General features: G+C 52.2%; 4 protein-coding genes across 4 annotated transcripts; 3 read left to right on the forward strand and 1 right to left on the reverse strand.

Moving 5' to 3' along the window:
* Positions 1-214: 214 nt before the first annotated feature.
* Positions 215-2175, forward strand: A1O5_10804 (uncharacterized protein; the record flags this gene model as incomplete). Its single annotated transcript, XM_007751378.1, has 3 exons — positions 215-1255; positions 1314-1690; positions 1797-2175. The coding sequence occupies 3 exons, from the start codon at positions 215-217 to the stop codon at positions 2173-2175; spliced, it is 1797 nt and encodes a 598-aa protein (XP_007749568.1).
* Positions 2176-2449: 274 nt separating this feature from the next.
* Positions 2450-3914, reverse strand: A1O5_10805 (uncharacterized protein; the record flags this gene model as incomplete). Its single annotated transcript, XM_007751379.1, has 2 exons — positions 2450-3698; positions 3745-3914. The coding sequence occupies 2 exons, from the start codon at positions 3912-3914 to the stop codon at positions 2450-2452; spliced, it is 1419 nt and encodes a 472-aa protein (XP_007749569.1).
* Positions 3915-8106: 4192 nt separating this feature from the next.
* On the forward strand, positions 8107-9858 carry A1O5_10806 (uncharacterized protein; the record flags this gene model as incomplete). Its single annotated transcript, XM_007751380.1, has 2 exons — positions 8107-8593; positions 8651-9858. 2 exons carry the CDS (start codon positions 8107-8109, stop codon positions 9856-9858), a joined length of 1695 nt encoding a protein of 564 aa, XP_007749570.1.
* Positions 9859-12560: 2702 nt separating this feature from the next.
* A1O5_10807 (uncharacterized protein) lies at positions 12561-14272 on the forward strand (the record flags this gene model as incomplete). Its single annotated transcript, XM_007751381.1, has 3 exons — positions 12561-12626; positions 12691-14044; positions 14121-14272. The coding sequence occupies 3 exons, from the start codon at positions 12561-12563 to the stop codon at positions 14270-14272; spliced, it is 1572 nt and encodes a 523-aa protein (XP_007749571.1).
* Between the last annotated feature and the right edge of the window lie 1698 nt (positions 14273-15970).

The following is a 15970-nucleotide window of genomic DNA, read 5'->3' on the forward strand; positions in this document are numbered from 1 at the left end:
TCGGGGCATCAAAGCATTTCTGCCTGCGGCGCCGAAGGCGTGTGGCCGGCACAGTATGCGACTTACCGGATGATTCCAAGGTTTGTGGAGATTTGTTTGTAATGGTCATTCAGTTGCATTTCGGATAAAGAAAGGAATACTTCCTCTCTTGTTTTCTCGGTGAGCAGCCTAGCACACGCCTCGCAGCCTCCAGCCCGAGATCTTACGCTGCAACATGGATTCCAGCACGGAGAGCTCCCGGCTTGAGCCCACACCGGCTGCAGCCGTTGACGTGAATGAAAAGTCGACCAATCTTGCCACTGTCAGACCAAACAACACTGGACAAGACAGCCGTGCGCCCTCTCCATCCCCAACGGAGCAAGATCCGATCAACTGGTCCCAGTATACGCTCAGAAGGAGACCGTGGCGACGAAGGGTGACAGACTTTGCAAAAATCATGGAGGCCAGGTATCGAGGCAGTGGACGCCCCGACGACCCTTACATTGTCCAATGGTTGGACAACGACCCTGAAAACCCAATGAACTATAACATCTGGTTCAAGTGGTCGATGACCTTTCTTCTTGCCTTTATGACTCTGTGTGTGTCCTTGGCCTCATCAGCATACACCGGTGCTGCAGAGCTCATCATACCAGACTTTGATTGCAGCGGGGAGGTCTTCCTTCTAGGCTTGAGTTTGATGGTTATGGGTTTCGCGATAGGTCCTCTGGTATGGGCACCGCTTTCAGAAGCCGTCGCCAGGCGAGATATCCTGCTGGTCGCGCTGGCTTTCTATATCATATGGACCGCGGTATGTGCCACTGCACAGGACATCACGACGCTGATTGTTCTTCGCTTCCTCTGTGGCACATTTGGCTCCGCCGCCTTTGTCATCCCTTCAGGCCAGCTCTCCGACATGTTCGAAGCTAGGCAGCGCGGCATGGCACAGGCTGTGTTTTCGGCGGCGCCCTTCCTGGGCCCAACCATAGGCCCTACTGTTGGAGGCTTCTTGAGCCCGGCTGCGGGATGGCGATGGCTCTTTGGCTTTCTGGCGCTGTACGCGGGAGTCCTGACCTTCTTGGGCCTGGCGTTTGTGCCCGAGACGTATGCTCCGGTCTTACTGCGAAGAAGAGCACAGCTCCTGTCGAAAGTAACGGGCAAGACGTACATGACCAGGATCGACATCGAGCAACCGCTGGTTTTCAAAGACGTGGTGAAGAGGTCGTTAAGTCGTCCTTGGGCACTCCTATTCCGCGAGCCCATCGTGCTGCTCCTCTCGGTATGTCCCCAGGAATCCACGTGGTTACTCTCAAAGGCTGACGACGTGAAACCCCCAGATCTATATGTCGGTGATCTATGGGACGCTTTATCTCTGCTTCGCGGCATTCCCTATCGTCTTCCAACAAGGCTATGGCTGGAACGCAGGGGAAGAAGGGCTCGCTTTTCTTGGAATCATGATGGGCAATCTCATCGGGGTCGGCCTCATCGTCATCGATAACAGGCGTTATTCTCGCATCCACGCAGCACACGGTGGCTTTGCGCCTGCAGAAGCTCGTCTTCCTCCCGTCATCATCGGCGGCGTTATTGCCATTGTCGGTCTCGCCTGGTTCGCTGCCACCGCCGACCCGAGCGTACATTTCATCGTGCCCATTCTCGCGGGCGTTCCTTTCGGCACAGGCTTTATCCTCATCTTCATGTGCTGTTCGAATTATCTGTAAGTTTCTGTTGCTCTGGTTTTTTTTTTTTTTTTTTTTTTTCATTCCCGCTTTGTTGCTCTGCTTTCGATCTAACCAGGACTCTCCTCGTCTTCAAAAATGCAGCGTCGACACCTACGTGATCTACTCGGCCTCAGTCCTCGCCGGAAACTCCATCCTTCGCTCCACGTTCGGTGCCGTCTTCCCGCTCTTCACGACATACATGTACAACAATCTCGGCGTGCATTGGGCCTCGGCGGTGCCCGGATTCATCGCCCTCGCGTGTTTCCCGTTCCCCATCTTCTTCTACAAGTACGGCGCCAGGATCAGGAGGAGGTGCAAGTATTCGGCCGAGGCGGCGAGGTTCTTGGACAGTTTGAAGAGCGACCTCGAGAGGCAGAGGAGTAGGGCTTCCAAGGCAGAGGAGGCCGGGGTGGCAGAGGCCGGGAGAGCCGCCGGAGAGGAACAGGTAAGGGAGGGCAGTATTGCTGTCACTGCTGCTTGAGAGGGAATTTTCTGTGGGCCAAGACGGCCCCGTGTATCAATCGGTTCAGCGAGTTGTGAACAGGCACGCAATGTATTAACCAGGGCAACCCTCGGATAGATGAGTCTCATTGTCACATACGATGGGGGAGTAAAAGAACAGATTATTGGAAGGATAGGATAGATGGACCGCAGACAAAATCTGGTTCAGTGTTGGCTATTTTGGAAGACTCGACCTGCTTGACTGTGCAGTGGCCTGAGCTCAACGGACAATGAGAAGCGAAGGCTCCCTTGCTTCACTCTCTCGCAAACATGCCCGCAACCCATTCAATGGCATCTTGCAGTTTTGCTTTCGTCTGCGCCTTCTCTCCCTGCGGTTGTACAGCGCACTTCTGAATTTGGTGCTCGGGCTGTTGCTCAAGCTCATCTATGGTCTGTCGTTCATGAACTCGGACATGCTCCTCCGCAAAGCTCTTCTCTCGACCCAGAAAACAAGCGCGCCGCATCAACTCGGCCATTTCGAGTCCTTGGGCTCGCATCAGCGCTGCATGACCCCTGGCAAGATCTTCTGCCTCCGAGCTGACCGGATGAGCATCTTGCCCCGTTTGAGATGCCACGAAGATCTTCACATGAGGCAATGTGACGGATTCGGGAAGACCGACAGCGGGCCAGCGCCTGAGGACTTTGCGGCGGCGGGGTTGTGTCTTGGGCGTCAAATCTGGTCCGGTGTCATTTTCATCACTTGAAGTTTCGGTTACATTGTGAGAGGAGGCAGATAGTCCCGTCAGTGTTGAAGAGCCGGACTGTTGCGAGTCGTCGTCCCCGTAACCATTGAGCAGATCCAAACCTGCCTCATGGACCAACTGGTCTGTTACCGACGTTGCTGAAGGTGTGTCTTTGCCCGGGGCGCGGAGGAACAACATCGGACTCGCAAATGGGTCGAAGTAAGCGGATGGCGTCTTGAAGAGCTTCGCACGCAGCTTAATCAACTCTGCCGCCGCAGCACGGACCGACTGGTTCTTTACACCACGGCGGGTTGTGGCATTCTGCTTCTGCCTCTTCTGTGATATAGGAGATGACGTCTCAGCAGTGCGCAGCTGTTCAACAATATCGTCCAATCCCGCCCAATCTATCATTGGTTCAACCACCGCGAGAGCGTGGATGGCGTTCGGCTCCGTCAGCGCCAGCATTGTCGCAAGCGCACCGCCTATATTGCTCCCCAAGAGACATATCTTTGGTGCTTCTTCGTAGTCTGCGTTGTATGGAGAAGTTGGAGATGTGAGATAGTCGAATGCGGTTGAGACGTCGTGGATGGGGACTGGGAAGCATGTCGACTCCTTTGGCAAAATTGCTGAGTCTATGCCATACCCTAGCCTGTAATTTATCGATACTAGCGACGTTGACGGTGGGAAGCTATGTTGCAGCTGAGGGAGAACCTCGATAGACGGGGTTTCATTTGCGTCGATGGAAGGACCGGGAGGGAGGTGAACGAGGAGATTTCGTGGCCCATGGCCCTCCGCAGCACGTCTATCAGGCGAAAAGACACTGTGATAGTTAACAAAAGGTGTCCTAGTTGACGGGCTTCACATACTCCAGCTTGACACGGCCACTCACTCCAACTGGCAGCTCAATACTATGGTGTTTCCATGGCTCTGAGATCGAGGCCGAGGCAAAGAGTTTCTTTTGGTGGCATTTGAATATGCGTCCCTGCTTGGGGCGAAGAAAGATGTCGAGGCCTCGACGGCAACAACCTAAAGGCATTACATGTTCACGAGCTCGCACGAATTCCAAGCGGAGGGTAACTCAGTATCTGGTGCACGAGTGAACTGCACCATATGCCAAGGTTTGCTGGGTTTGGTAAATCTGCTCGGTCCACTTGCCTTCTTCGCCTAGACGGATTTTGCCATCTGGCGCAACTGGCTCGCTGGGTCTTCAGCTGTCCGGCATGCGACTAGAAGTGAATCGGTGATAGATGGCTTTATCACTCATATGGCTGAGGCCTACTATCAAATGCCTGGCTGCCTCCTTCAGCCTTACCGAGTATTGAAGTCGGAATGGAGCCGAGATCCCAGACTCCGGAACAAATTCACCACTGGTGGTCCGCCTTACCCTGTCGAGCATTCCCCGTGGGCTTCAGACCAACCATTTTTTGATAATCCTGGGGATCGCACTCCAGCACATGTCTAACACTGCAATTTGTGCTTCAGTCGGCGCAGTAGCGGTTCGATCCTTTGGTTGGTCGTCCTCAGGGCCGGCATCGAAAGAAGGCTTGGATTGCGTCGCCGAGGCAGCTTCTTCATTAGGAGTTTTAATAACTCGAGGCAAATTGCCAGCACGGCTTGTCTCGTGCTCCACGAGCTATTTATCCGCCACGCTCCTACCAGTCTCCGACGCTAGGGTGCCTTCCGGGGCAGGTAGACGATGCTGCTGACGTGAACGATGTTCTCGGCGCCCGCCTTTTTGTCGGAGCACCAATTTTTTTTTTTCGTTCCATCCGGTCATTTCGTCAATGTACGTCCGGTATTGCTCCCAGTAAGCCGCAGATGTGAACGGTTTTGCAAAGCCACAGGTTCGAAGATAGTCTAGCGTTGTAATGACGGAGATGGTGACTAAGATGCTAATAAAGGCCCAAGAAGTTGAACTCGTATAGTTCGGAGGGTTCACTACACAAGGCTGCCTTACCTCAGTTTTGCGGCCTTCCCCATCTTATCAATCCTCAAGGTCGAGCGCACTTGACCTAGAAGCCGTGACCAGAACGGCCTCTTCCACGGTCTCAATACCGACGTCCCTCAGCAACAGATGAGAGTGATACCGAGCTGTCACATGTTTCCCAGGACTCAGTCTTACTTCGCGACGATAAATAGTACAATGTTGTAGTTTGGAGAACAAATGGAATTTGGTACAGTATCTGATGTGATCAGCCCGGCGGGGATATACTCGGATCTATCGTTAGGATACTGTCCCCACCTACCTCGTCTACGCCGGTAGCTGTGGATAACCGAGAGCCTAGTGGAGGCTGGTGGCCCTTACCTAGCGAGGTGTGCGAGGATTCACATTTCGCCCCTGGACCTCGTCCTAAATCGAAAGTGTTCGAACATGGTACTGTACACCTTTGACCACCTTATGCGACTCTTTTCATGGACTATGAAACGTGTCTGTTTGTATCCATGGTTCTATCCTGTCTTCTACACTAATGCTACGCCATCGATAGTTCCATTGTAATATCGGCACCGTACCTAAACACCATGATCGTTAATGATATTGTTTTACGGAATCAGCGGAAGCGCTCCGAGTCACTTCGTTCAGGCTGCAGCTCTCCTTCGCACGTGGATCAAGTGTGAATTCTCTGCGTGTGACCTCGATCAGGGCTCGACCACATTCGGACAGAACCGGATGCGGCTTCTGAGTGAAAGCTTCTCGCTCCTGAAGATAGACGGCGAGACGGTATGCGCGCTCTATGTGGTTCGGGCAATTCTGACAGGCACTTTTCAGAGGGAACGGTAGTTCGCATTGCGGGAAACCAGGGGCGATCACAGAGGCAACTCTTTGAGAGCTGCGGGAAGGGTGGCTATTCTAAAGGACATTGCCGGCCCCGGTGGGGTGACCAACCCAGCGACTGTATATTTGCCCTCGTGCTAACGCTGCATACAAAAACGTATTATCCCTGAAGCCAGATCCTTCAGAACTCTGAGTCTTTGGTCCGATATATAGTGATCGAGACGGTGCAACAGCCCAATGTACGAACCTTCGCGCGTCCACAATCTCGTCAATCATAATGTTGACAAACCAATTAGCTTCATTACCTGCCCACCTTAGGCAGACAGGGGAGCAAGAGTATGAGGAATGCAATTCAAGTTAAGCCAAGCACTTGAGCGCAGCATGTGTATTAAGTCAACTTGAAAAACCTGCCAAGACTGAAAACGCCGCAAATTTCCGAACTAAACAGACAAGTGGAATGCCAGCAGGCAGGCATACGGGAGATCTTACAACCAGCACAGCCCTCTCTTCGGATAAGCTGTCTCAGAAACCGCCATATTGTCAGAAGCACAAGAGCCAACACGGAAAATCACACGCGAAAGGGCAAGTTCAGTTAGGTTCGCAAGTCTCCGTCGATATAAAAGAGACGTAACGCCGTTGGTCCATATCAAAATCATGCGTAACACGTTCCTCCTCCCAGCTTCTTCAGACCGAGCACTTAGAGAAGATTATCAGCCGTTGCAAGGGCGCGATCAGACTTATTTTTTGTATCCGATTGGGTGATATCTCGCTTCAAGTCCGCTCCCACTTTTGTAGCTTAGCAAAATCATAAATGGCATTCCAATCGACACAGGTATGAGTTGCTCCCCAACCCTTTGTGACAACGCCTTGGAGATGAGATGGCGTATTGACAGTGAAGGCTTCTTCCAGCAAAACATCCCCTGCACACATAACACCTGTGTCAAATATTGTACACAATGCTTCAAATGCCGGCTCTCGGGTTTTTGCTCAGTATGATCAAATTCCTGAGATGACTTGGCCGAGAAAAGAGGGTCGCTGATACTATTCTATGATCACATCAGTACGCTGTGGCCGATGTTGGCCGAAATGATGCTCACCAGACCTTGTCCATTTTCCCGCATATTATTACACCTTGGGTTGCCCATGACACGCGCAGCTCTTCCCAGAAAGTCTGGCCAGCTTCACTGCGGTTCTACCTGACTAACTCTGTGGATCTACAGGACGGGGGACGCAATGAGTGGAGGGCGGGGAATCTTCAACACGTCTTCGGAAGCATGTCCGCTCAGGGTTTCAAGCGTGAACTCTACTGAACACTCTGAACATACGTCTCGATGAGGCAGGAATCTAGATACTTTCTGTTTGATTCGTCAGCAAAAACAAAGCAGAGGACGCCTTAGCTCGCGTCTGTTACTTCGATGTGATCTCGTTCTGCTGGCTGCACACGAAGTGTTACGACTCGGAGCTGGCCGAAGGATACAGACGAGACCACCTGCTCGAGTGGTTCATGGATCCCGAGAAATCAAACCCTCTTACCTACGAGCAGATTATGACCGGCGAATACACCGACTTATATGTGAAGTGGGAATATCACATCATGCACTGCACAGCCATTTGTATACCCGTTAGTGGCGACGGTTGCTTATGGATTGATACGTAAAAACACCCAGACGGGAAGAGTAAAGTTCTTCGGTCCATTTTGCTCACAGGACGTCCAACCTGAATCCGGCACAAAGATAGATTTGTCTTGATACTCTATGCACCAGTCCCACTCACCGTGATGGCATCCTTTCTGAAGGCGCTTCGGTAATTGAGCGTCACTCACGACGTTGTTGAGCCTGAGAGCCGACCTCTCGAAGACGTATCTGTTGTCGACGACTTTGAGGGGATCTGAGCAAGCTGTTGTATTTCGCTCCGTGGATCGCTACCCTTTGTGACTTTGAGAAACCGGTGCGGATCTCAGGCGCTTAACTGGAGTCCCATCCAACAGAGTCTCAAACTATTTATGCACTCTACTTTCTGCTCATCCAAGTCATGCCAATCGCGTGCTTTACTGCTGTGGCTGAAGTGTTGGCATTCAGCGTTCGACTGTAAGCTGGAGCTGGACGACGCGCTGTGGTTGTGTAGCCTACGCCTCTTGAAGTCGCTTGATGACGAGGAGCAAGTCTGGCTGCTATCCGCACGAAGCTCAGGTATCCAGACTTTGCGGCTCAGTTACGGCGACTATGCCTCCGGAGTTTCCATGGTTAACCTCTTCGCTAGGGCAGAAATCACGTGCTCGCTTGCCTGCCCTTCGGAGAAATTATGAGGGGCATGTATTAGTCTTGACAAAGGACCTCGTGTGTCGCCTTGCGTTCGACACTCAGCTTATGAATTCGAGACCGACGATCGTTAATTTCTCAGCCATTGCTGTGTCTGGGTATAGCATAAAGAGACTATTTCCCTTCCGAAACTGGCCATGTTCCAGCACCATCCGCTAGACGCCAATGGGAAGTTACTCCGTCGGTTTTACGAGCCTCTGACTCTCCTCCGTGTTCTGGACCCAACTCGTGGAGCGCAACGTCCTGACCTGATCTTGGATCGTGGTCTAGAGGAGCAGTCAAAACTTTGGCGCAATTTCCTTGACCAACTTGCCTTTTTATGCGACTCGGAAAAGGGTGGAGATACAGTGGCCGCAGTGGCTGCTCAAAAAACCGCCGAAAATACAATATTTTGGGTTGCATCGAACTCGAAGTCAAGAAGTGAAGCACACGAGCACCTTTGTTGGGTGCTCGCTCGACTCAATGAAATTTGTGCTGCCAACCTATCAACTGTCCACCTCGAACGTGAGATTACCTGGCGTTGCATAAATTTCAGCCTTAGCAGAATCAAGACCTATACGAACTGGCTGATGCAAGCCATTAGGGAAGCAAAGCGCAACATGAATCCAGATGCGAATACTGAAGGTGTGTTGCCACACTAGCAAAGGCTCTATTCGAAATCCCTTTGACCACCAGACACAGACGCTACCGTTTGGAATGAACTTGAGCATTTAGAAAATCTCAAATGTGATCCTCATCAATTGTGTTCATTCGCACACAGTCTTCGGAGGCATGGGATGATGGATGTTCTTTATAGAAGGCACGTTGTGCACTCCCATCGTGGGGTTTGGTCAGATATGCGTCATTACATTGGGCGGCTGGGGATGTGGACGAAGGCCATCCGGATATTGATTCTCGGCACCAAGACATTCCCTCAACGCATCGAGAATTCGCACGTCGAAGTCATCGGGCCACATGGCTCTGCTGACTTACCGAACAAACTTCACATAACTGATCTCCATGGCGTCGTTTCACGCGTAGTACCTGCAGATCAATTTGCTCTGCTCGCGGAGTTGAAACAAGCCCTGGCGGACGCCAATGCAGTGGTACAGATCTGGGAGAGATTTCGTGATGACTACTCCAATATCAGACCCCGACCACATGCAGAATTGCTCGTCCTTGAACACTTCTATAGCAACGAACTCGAATTCGTTGCCAATGACAAATACATCGGCTGCAGCAAGCCATCATGCTACTGCTGCCATATGTACATGCAATGTCACCCTGGAGGGTTTCCTCCGCGACCTTGTCACGGCAATTTATGGATAAATTGGGCTCCTCCAATCCCGCTACCGCTCGCTGCTCGCAAGACTAAACGGACCACAGCCCGGCCGCAGGAGCATCATACATTCAAACTCCTTCAGAAAATGCTTGTGTGCATCCGCCGAGATTTGCAGGAACAAATATTGTCGAGAAAGCCTAAAAGAAGCAAGCTACCAGATTCAACAACAGGAATGTCCAGTGTTTTGTTTGAGACGGATAGTATCTTAGGATCCACGGTTCGAAATTTCGTGCAGTCAAATGAAAGTCATCAAAGCGACAGGTCCATCAATCCTGAAAGCGCGGCTATGGTAAATATAGACTCGGACGCAATAGCAGATGGGATATCCAATTCCTCACCAAAGAGTGACAGCGATGATATAGAAGACCGTACCTTTGACATGGAAAAGATAATCGCCGAACAAGGACAAGGCGGCCGGGATGAGAAAAAGAAGAATCCTAATGGTAAAGACGCACAATCAGAGTCAGATACTGACATTGAGAACGAAGATGACGAAGATAACGAAGATAACGTGGGAGTCCTCCTTTTTAAAGGGAGAAAGAGGTATTTCGTGCAGGCTCGGCATTAGAAGTGTGCATGCCTATATCGAATGCTCCTGTTTTGTCTCTGGCTCCCATCTGACTTGGGTCCTCGGGCAAGCCGGAAACGGTCTTCAGCGTCGTCAAGACTGGGTGATTCAACCCAGACCTCCACCATTGCGACGGAAAGTGGGAATTTGGAACAAAATATGATTGATAATGAGATCGATACCATAAGCTTAAGACTGTCCTAGACGCATGGAAAATGAAGGAGGAGGCCAAGCTATGGCGTACGCTCCTCGGAGCAACGAGCGGCCACGATGCCCACGATGTAAACTTCCTGAACGATTCCTTTCTAACGCGGTCTCAGCCTTACGGACATTTATTTCAATAAGATTTCCATCTCTCCTGAACCACTTACGTCCTCTGCATGCCATCTTGTGATGTTTCCCAGTCCCAATGTGGCCACAGGATTGTGCGGGTTCGTAACACTTGAAAAACTTTAAGGACATATACGCTTTGGCTACCATACTTATAGTGTAACGGAGCACTTCGGGGTTCGTCATGCACGTGCAACAACACACAGGGGCCTGTCCAGCAGGAGGGTAATCGAGAGTGCCTTTCAGGTCGGCGCTGGCAAGACAACACCACCACCAACACCACCCACAGAGAGGCAGCGGCTAGGGCAACGAGCGCCTAGCACGGCGGCGGCGTCGAGGGGTGGAAAAGGACACAGAGGATGCTCAGGAATAGGTAGATGGTATCAAAACCATAGAATACTCTCATCAAACTGTAAAGAACGGCACACGGCCGGCGCTGTCAACTGTTCAGCACGGCAGCAACGATTGTCTACCAACACGGTCCTTCTGCTACTGGCTGTTGTGCATGCTGTCCTCGTTTTTGAATGCTCAATTACTCCTTCGTGTCTTCCACCCTCCCAGCCATAGCCAGAATGCTAGTCCTTTTTGTCCTGACATATGACCAGCCAAATCGCCTCCCCACTATTCCCCCATGCCAGCACAGCACAGCCACTTTGCCTTGTTACAATATAACTCTACCTAAAACTCGAGGGTTGGCCTGCATTAGGTGCTGCGAACGCCCGACAGCAGTGTTCCTCTCTGAGGTTCACAATCAGCACAGCTTGTGACACCAATGTCAGGTGATTAGTCTTGTGTTTTTCGCTTGGAGGTAGCAATGCAAAGTCCGGTACATGGTCCTCGTTGATTTTGGAGACGGATTGTTCTGCGTCACGAACTTGGTCAAGTTCAGCATGTGCTTCTAACACTCTTGTAGCTATTTGTCGTCAGCTCGAGTCCTCATTTTGTCAGTCGTTGCGTCCGGCCTATCCATGGTTGTCTTTGTCGTGATCAACGTAAGGGGTCAGCTCTCGAAGCTCGGAGAAAGGTGGTCTCGAAGATAGATGCCAGGGTGATTGGAGAGAAGGAAGTACGGCAGAATTGATCGCAGGCCATCGCCTAGCAGCGGAAAAGGTCTTCATTCTGTATTTTGGAGTAGTGGTAAGTCCGAAGGGGAAGTGCAAGAATAAATGGAAGGCGTCTAAAGGCGGCTCGCAAAGATCCCGGATTGATTCCACCGCGGGTTTCTAATGATACTTCCTGCTCGCAGCCCACCTCCCTCTGGGACGAGGGTGATGCCGCCCTGAGCTCCTCACCCGTGCCGAGGGCTGCCTGGGCCTCACCTGGCGCGGGCGCCACGAGTGTCTGCATCGCTATCCCAGGCTTTGTCGAATTCGTGCGCTGCGGCACCACAAACCTACCCCAATTTTCGGCAAGGGGTGAGAGGCCTATTAGGTATGCAGCATTCCCCTTTTGTCTCTTGGGGCCGTCGATGGAGACTACGCACTGGAAGGCCGCTGCTACTAGATCTCACGCATGGAGTCGTCGTCGAAAAGAGTGCCGAGACAAGCCCCAGCTCGCGCACCCGTTCAACCCACACCTTCTTACGAATACGCTTCGCCAGCGTATCTATACGCCTCTAGCACGGCCCCAGGCCGATCTTGTTCTAGTCACGCGCCGCCATTGCCTTGATTGGTCTTTGAGGCGCTAGTTCAACCACGCCCAACAAATGATGGATTGTTCATTCTATCACCCGAAACATGAAGAGCATTTGACTTATGCCGCGATCATTATTGTTCTAATTCCAGGTCTTTCTAAGCGTCTGGGGTTAATATGATGGCTAGTTGGATGTGCAAACCGCGCTCGAATCTCCCCTCATGGCCCTCGGAATCGGGCTGCCTGGCAACAATCCCATCATGTATGTAAATCACAGCCCACTTCGCGCAAGCCAGAACGTGGATTTCAAATATGTCAGCCACGAGCGATCCTTCCACCGCAGCTGAGACGAACCCCGTGGGCTTATGGCACTTACCCCAGTTGCTTCCGCCCCTGGTGATGTGGTCTTGACTCGAGGAAACTCTGCTGCGCAGTTCGGCATGGAGGCGTGATTCGATGAGAAACGTACAGGCTTCACCCACAATGGACGCGACCCAAGCATTCTAGGGGACCCCAGGTTTCCCCAGACATCCCGGTGGTCTTCTTGGCTCGTGCTCTACGAATGAACAAGCCTACCTTAGCCTACGGCTAGAACCAAGGCTCCAGTGCCCAGGGCCTCGTAAAAATACAAAAGGTGCCGTGGGAGACACTGGCCGGAAGATCAGGTCTACTGAACAAGACTCTCAGTCAAGAGGGCAGCACAGGGAATTTTAGGACGAACCTGCCACATTGCCCGTACCATGACTCTCGTCAACGAGCCGGAGCCCGTATACTGGAATCCAGTCAAGGCTTGCCTACTTATCCTGGTGAGCGCACAGCCGTCGTGGCCCAAGAAACCCCGGAAAACTAACAGTAATACTGTGGCTCTAGTCATTGACCACCCACTACATTTGCGAACTACTTTTCATTGTCGGTTCAGGCGTCTATGCCCGCGACATTGCCGAGGTGGTTGGAGGAGCAGAAATCTCATCATGGTGCATTTCCGCCGTCACCATCCTGACCGCTGCCTTTGCTCCACCAATTGCTCAGGCGGCAGATTTCTGGGGTCGGAAATGGCTACTGGTTGTTCCCACGTTCCTGGGCTTCATTGGCAGCATCGTCGTCGCCACGGCACAGTCCATGCAGGTTGCCATCATTGGCTTTGCCATCGGCGGTGCCTCCTTCGGGGCCCAGCCCCTCGTGCATGCCGTGGCCTCGGAGGTTCTGCCACGAAGGCATCGACCCTACGCACAATCGACCGTCAACAGCTCTATCGGGGTAGGGGCAATCATCGCCCTGACCTTTGGCGAAAAGATTCGTGCTCTGGACTGGATAGGATTTCTCTTGTTCAATGCAGGCCTCGTGACGTTTTGTGTTGGCCTTTCATACTCTCAGAATCCATTCCCCTGGACCAACGCTCACCTTCTGGCACCTTTTTTAACTGGGGTTGGGATTCTCGCGGCGCTCGTTCTGTACGAGGTCAAGTTCAAGAAGGATGGCCTCTTCCACCATGGCTTGTTTCAGCACCGAAACTTCCCTATCGCTGTGACTGCCGTAGCGATCGAGGGTCTGGTCTTTGTGGCAGCCAGCAACTATTACCCTTTTGAGATGGCCACGGTCCTTGCTGGAAGGATATCTAGCTTCCGGGTGGCGGTATGCTTTGCGGTCGCCTTCGTGGCACTTTTTGCCATCGCGAATGTCGTGGGGGCCTATATTCACAGGACGAAGACCGTCCGGGGACCCGCAATGGCATCCTTTGTCGGCTTTATCATCTTCGGTGCCGCCTCTGCCAGCATCAAGAGCTCGACGCCTGAGGCGCATTTCTGGGGCTTCGTCATCTTCTACGGCATTGGGTTAGGGACCTGTCTCATCACCCTTCTTACAACGGCTCAACTCGCAACCCCGCCCGAGCTGATCTCGATCACGTCGGGACTAATGGCTTCGATGCGTTCCTTCGGTGGCGCAGTTGGCGTCGCCATCCAACTGGCCATCTTCAATAGCGGTCTGAACTCGAATCTCGTGCCTCAAGTCACAGCTGCCGTGGAGCCCTTGGGCCTGAGCGCAACGTCGATCGGACCTCTGATTGCCGCTTTGGACACGGAGAACCGCACGCTCATCCAAGCAGTCCCGGGGGTGAATCAAGAGATTATCGAGGCGGCCGAGGCTGCCAGGACTGATGCCTTTGTCCTCGGCTTCCGCGATGTGTGGATCAGTGTTGCAGCATTCGCTGCATTTGGGATTTTCAGTATGTTGCGCTCTTCCATCGCCTTTTCGTCTGCCATGCTCCTGTCAAAGGTATATACTGACCAGGACCACCGCAGTTTGCTACTTTGTTGAAAATCCCAAAACTGAGTTTAACTCTAAAATCGACGCACCCCTCGAAGGTACTGCTCGTGTCCGTGAGCTCGAAAAGCCGCACGTCAGTATCCGCGACGACGCTTCGCCCGCCGCCATGAGCGCGGTATCGGAATAGAAGTGATACATTTACGAGCAAGAGGTAGAGGGGAAGACAGAACGCGAATTAGCCGGCACCCGAAAACCTTTAGAAGGACGCTTGCCTGTCTGGGTGAACGCGCTGTAATATCCGACCTGATGGGGACAATTTGGGTTAGTTGTACTTGAACTAGAAATACACGCTGCGTGCCATGCATCATGCTATATGCCACTCTTTGTGGAGTATTTAAGGCCCAGTCGCCTCGACAACGGCCGTGTTATCGATCAGGTAGTTGCAAGGCGAGGTGATTGATTGTAAGAGCGGCGCTGGTTGGGTGAACCGCACTCACAACGCTTCACCCGCCCAAGCCACTGGACTCATTTACGACTCAGTAGCCGAGCCTCGTCGCGTCCTATTGTCCAAGGCATGATGTCCTATGTGCAACGCTCATCGCAAAAAAAATCTCCCATTAAATGAGAGGCTCGACACTCTCAGCTACTTTCCGCACATATGCTGTTTTTCAGTATCTCTCCAAGCCGCCTATCCCCTTGTTCATGGACACAAGGTGTTGTACACAGAACAGTTGTGGATCTATCTGCTTAATTGTGTTCTCTCCCCCTGGCTATTCAGAGAGACTCTGCCTATTTATATACACTTTGGCCTGTAACCTGAAGAGCATTCCTGAAACCTCCTATTCTCTCGCCATCCTATCACAGATCAGCGAGAACAATGGTGTTGAGGTAAGTGGCACGGTTGGTGAAACGCCTAGCGTCTCCGGTGGTTTGCCACACAGCGGCTATCTCGAGACCCTGTCAACACAAGGCCCTGGAGTTCAAATACCTGACCGAGAACGGGACCGCGTCGCCGAATGCAGGCCTCCCCGACTAATCAAGACGGAGCGAATGATAATAAGCCGCGAAACACATTCTGTGTCGTTCTAGCTGTCCGTATGGGGAATCCAAAACTCCACCCCCACGTCTCATGGCATCGCGCGATAGAGATTGTATGCCCACGGATTTTCTTGGTGCGCTTGGTCACGCTGGACCATTTGACTTGAGCACTGGCATGGATGAAAGGTTTCTATCTTCGTGAACTTTGAGATAACCGATAGTTCGATATAAAGGTCCGGGTTGGCGACTTTGGCGGGATGAGCCATTTGTCCATAGCGCTATATGATCACGGGCGGGGTGGCTATGAAGAGCTGTAACTCTATCGCTGTTGACACGCCGCAGGAGGAAGAAAGTCGCGATTGCTCCGGCCGTCGATCTCCATTTACTCATCGCTCGGCGAACCATCTCCGCTGGTTCAGTCCGGTCAGCGTCCTCTGAGAGAGTGATATCGGCGCTCTCTTCTCGCCTATCTTTCTAGAGTTGCCGTCAAAGGTACAACAAATGCCGACCAAAGACTCACTGGGTATGTGTGAGCTTACATATCTATTCCGGGCAGGGAAAGAGTTCAACCTGACCGGAAAATAGTATATTGCAAAGAGCGCTGCTGGGGTTCGATCTCCACAGTTCTGCAGTTGCGCATTATACACCCACAGTCCTGGGAGCCGATCACTGTTAAGCTTCGCAGAGCCCTCGCACCCTAATATACCGGTTTATCAACAAATACGCACAAACTACCACCGAGCGCCGTCTCTGCCAAGGTCATCGAGTAGGTTAGTCTCCAAGCCTCGGACGAGACATTACCCCCCGATACCAGCCGTTCTTCACCGGACCCGTTCTCACATCGACC

The sequence above is a fragment of the Cladophialophora psammophila genome (assembly GCF_000585535.1).
Source record: "Cladophialophora psammophila CBS 110553 chromosome Unknown aczJe-supercont1.21, whole genome shotgun sequence".
In the NCBI taxonomy this organism is placed as follows: Eukaryota; Fungi; Ascomycota; class Eurotiomycetes; order Chaetothyriales; family Herpotrichiellaceae; genus Cladophialophora; species Cladophialophora psammophila.